The 4,412-nt window shown below is 52.9% G+C and overlaps 1 protein-coding gene across 1 annotated transcript; it reads left to right on the forward strand.

The window, feature by feature from the left end:
* Positions 1-337: 337 nt before the first annotated feature.
* On the forward strand, positions 338-4,033 carry LOC117847839 (putative receptor protein kinase ZmPK1). The gene has a single exon (XM_034729125.2). It carries the CDS (start codon positions 1,309-1,311, stop codon positions 3,772-3,774), a length of 2,466 nt encoding a protein of 821 aa, XP_034585016.1. The 5' UTR covers positions 338-1,308; the 3' UTR covers positions 3,775-4,033.
* Positions 4,034-4,412: the final 379 nt, after the last annotated feature.

The raw sequence follows: 4,412 nt of genomic DNA on the forward strand, positions 1-4,412 counted from the left end.
TCTCTTCTAATCAGAGTGCCACGCAACAACGTAAACCTTTCACTTGACCTTCTTTAGATAAGCAAGCTACATGACATCGACAGAGCAAGATCACCTGCAACTACCATCCATAGTTATTAGAACCGAACCGGACCAGACCGGCAGTTTGACCATAAAAGATCCTAACAGTTCGGTCCACTTAAAAGACCGTCCATGCAATCGGACCGGTAAAAATTGGACGAACCTGCGGTTTTTTATGAAACCCCTGAACCGGGCGGTTTTATAGGAACCGGACGATTTTTGCTTCCTGTCCCTCGCGTACTCCCCCGCGTCAAAAAACTAGCCCAACTAAAGTCCAACACCTTTCGCTTCCTCTCATCACCCTTCCGCTCATCAGTTCCCACAGAAAGCGCCGCCGCTGCCCTGTGTGGCCGCCTGCTATGGCGGCGGTGCGGTGGATACTGCCTCTTCCACCTCAAGCTCTCGTAACTCGTCCCCCATGGCCTCCTCTATTTCATGTCCTTCCCTTTCTTCGATTCATTCCCTTCCCTTTCTTGCTTGGAATCGATTCTTCGAGTTGGGTATCGTCGCTGCTCCGGCCTCCGGCGCCGGGCGGAGTACTAAGGTGTAAGGTCGCTGAAGTTGGCGACCTTGCTGACGGGAGCGCCGCTGCGCTTCAGCTAACTTCGCACGCAGGCGAGTGTTCACTGATTGATTCAATTTTACTTCCGTATGCTCGATTTGGCCAACAAGTGCTTCGTTCGTCTGAATGTTTCAGTATTCAGTACGTTTCGATATGCAGTCAGTGTAAATGTGTAAGCAATTTAAGTTGCAAATGCGCATCCCTCTTTGCTGTTAAGTTTGCAATTGTGATTGTGCCTATGTGCATTACCGCATACAACCAATTTCAGAATATAGTATGCAGGAAGCAGGATGCTAATTGCTTGCTTTTGAACTTGTACCTATTCCTACTCGGTTTGTGAACTGTGACTGTCTGGTTGTGCACTTGAGCCTTTATTTGCAATTTAACACTTGCTTTACTTGTGACATGTGAACTTGAGATTTGAGAACCTGTGAAACATAATTAAATTGTGATATTTATAAGCTTATTTTCATTGTATATTGTTAATATATCAACTATATATAACACCGGTTCTAAGGTTTTTTGACCGGTTCAGTCCACTGGTTCAAAACTAATGAACCGACAGTTCAACCGGTTCATAACGGTTGAACCAATGAACCGACGCCCTCACCAGTTTGATGGCCGGTCCAGTCCTAATAACTATGCTGCCATCCTGTCCTAAGGATCAACGCCCCAATCAATGAGCAATGAACTCTGCCCTCGCCGTCGCGTCCACACTGCTGCTGCCGATCGCTGTCGGCTTGCTCCTCCCACTGCCGCCCACCGGAGTGGCTCGCGGCAGCCTCACCCGGGGCGCTGACATCGCCGTCGAGGACCACGCCACCGACTTCTTGGTCTCCCCGGACGGCACGTTCGCCTGCGGGTTCTACAACGTCTCCCCCACCGTCTTCACCGTCTCCGTCTGGTTCGCGCGCGCCGCCGGCCGCACCGTGGTCTGGACCACCGCGCCCGGGCGCCCCGTGCACAGCCGGGGCGCCCGCCTCGCCCTCGACCGGCGCGGCGGCGCGCTCGTCCTCACGGACTACGACGGCGCGGTGGTCTGGAACTCCACCACCCAGGCGGCGTCGGCGTCGCGCGCCCGGCTCCACGACACGGGCAACCTCGTGCTCGAGGACGGCGACGGCCGCGCGCTGTGGCAGAGCTTCGACAGCCCCACGGACACGCTGCTGCCCGCGCAGCGGTTCACGGCGGCGAGGCACCTGGTGTCGCGCGGCGGCCGGGGCAGGCTGCTCGCCGCCGGCTACTACAGCCTGGGCTTCAGCGATTACGCCATGCTCTCCCTCTTCTACGACAACCACAACTTCTCCAGCATCTACTGGCCTAACCCCTACAACAACTACGTCGCCAACAAGCGCAAGATCTACAACTTCACCCGCGAGGCCGCGCTCGATGCGCTCGGTCAGTTCTTCTCCAGCGACGCCGCCGGCTTCGTCGCCGCCGACCTCGGCGCCGGCGTCAGGAGGCGCCTGACGCTGGACTCCGACGGCGACCTCAGGCTCTACAGCCTCGACGCGGCGACGGGGGCGTGGACGGTGGCGTGGATGGCGTTCGGCAACCCCTGCATCATCCACGGCGTCTGCGGCGCCAACGCCGTGTGCCTCTACGCGCCAGCGCCGGCGTGCGTCTGCGCGCCGGGCCACGAGCGTGCCGACGCAGGCGACTGGACCAGGGGTTGCCGTCCGGTGTTCCGCCGCGACTGCTCGCGGCCGACGAAGCTGGCGGCGCTGCCGCACACCGACTTCTGGGGCTACGATCTCAACGACGGCGAGATCGTCCCGTTCCACGCGTGCGCGCAGAGGTGCCTCGCCACCTGCGCGTGCGTCGCGTTCCAGCACAAGCAGAACATGGAGTGCTACCTCAAGAGCGTCCTCTTCAACGGCAGGACCTTCCCGGGCTTGCCGGGGACCGTGTACATCAAGGTCCCGGCCGACTTCGACATGCCAGAGTTCCACGTGCGTCAATGGCGGGAGCACGGCGGCGGCCTCGCCATCGACGAGGACATCCCCAGGTGCGACGTCGCCAATGGCGGCGAAGAGGTTCTCCTTAATTTCTCCACCCATAATGGCCCGAGAGACGTGGGGAAGGCAGTGTGGCCGTACTTGTACGGATTCTTATCGGCGTTGCTCGTCGTCGAGGCGGTCGTCATCGGGTTCGGCTGCTGGCTCTTCTCTAGCAGGGGGCTCTTCAGGCCATCAAGGGTGTGGGCGATCGAGGAAGGTTACAAGCTGATCACCAACAACTTCCAGAGGTACACCTACTCGGAGATCAAGCGAGCCACCGGCAACTTCACCGACATGATCGGCAGCGGCGGCTCGGGAGTAGTTTACAAGGGGATCCTTGAGGATGACAGGGTAGTGGCCGTCAAGGTGCTCAAGAACGTGAGCCAGAGTGAGCAGGAGTTCCAGTCGGAGCTGAGTGTGATAGGAAGGATCTACCACATGAACCTGGTCAGGATGTGGGGTTGCTGCTCTGAAGGGAAACACAGGATTCTGGTCTCTGAACACATCGAAAATGGGTCACTTGCGAAGATGCTGTTTGACAGGGAACCATCGGATGCTGTTCTTGGATGGAATCAACGTTTTCAGATCGCTTTAGGCGTTGCGAAAGGATTGGCTTACCTCCATAGTGAGTGCTTGGAATGGATCATCCACTGTGACATGAAGCCTGAGAACATACTTCTGGACAAGGATTTGGAGCCTAAAATAACCGATTTCGGGTTGGCGAAACTTCTAAACCGAGATGGTTCTGATGCGAATCTGTCTCGGATTAGGGGAACCAGAGGGTACATGGCCCCAGAGTGGGTGTCTAGCTTACCGATCACAGAAAAGGTTGATGTGTATAGCTACGGAGTTGTGCTACTTGAGCTAGTGAAGGGGGTTAGGATTTCAGATTGGGTGATTCATGGGGTTAGATTTTCTGACATGGATACTAGGATGGTTGTTAGGGCAATCCATGATGAGATGGAAACCAGCGATCATGAAAGATGGGTGAAGGAACTTATCGACAATCGACTTAATGGTGAATTCAATCCTGTGCAAGCGAAGGCGATGCTTAAGATCGCCGTTTCATGCCTGGAAGAAGATAGGAGCAAGCGGCCCAACATGAGCTCAGTTTTGCAGGCACTCATGTCAGTTGAAGATGAAGCAAGGTGATCGGTCTGTTCTCCTCAAGGGAAGACATGTCACTGTTGCTGCTGGCCGGTTTTTGGTTAAACAGAAATATTTTATCACAACAGTACTCTGATGTTGGTTAGCTTATGCACTGCAATTATTATGTTAGATTACTACAATTCTTTAGGTGGCTAACATTACATTGTGGCCAACCGAAGTATATCGGAATGCTAAGTTTGGTCTTGTTTCAAAAACTAATCGGACTTTAAATGGATGAATTTTGATCACATCATAAAAGTTACATACTTTAGTTGAGAAAAAGATCAATTTTCAAACATTTTTTTCATCCCATACTATATCTTATTAATATGGAGTTCATGAAAGATTCAAACATGTTTTATTTACATCCCATACAATTTGTTTAGAAAATATTATTATTTTAGATTCCAAAATCACATAATTATTAATCGAATTGATATGAACTTTTTGATCGAATTAGTCTAGACCATTAGATCATAATAAATTCTAACAGTGTGTATTTTTTTCCTTAACATCCCTTATCTCTCTCCTTAATTTCAATCGTTTAGTCAAAGCTGGTCGGAATCCGAAATCGTTTTCCCTATATATCGCCTCTGCTGCCCCTGCGTGTTGCAAGCAAACCAAAAGCAACTGGCCAGCCA

This window comes from Setaria viridis, chromosome 3 (assembly GCF_005286985.2).
Source record: "Setaria viridis chromosome 3, Setaria_viridis_v4.0, whole genome shotgun sequence".
NCBI lineage: Eukaryota > Viridiplantae > Streptophyta > Magnoliopsida > Poales > Poaceae > Setaria > Setaria viridis.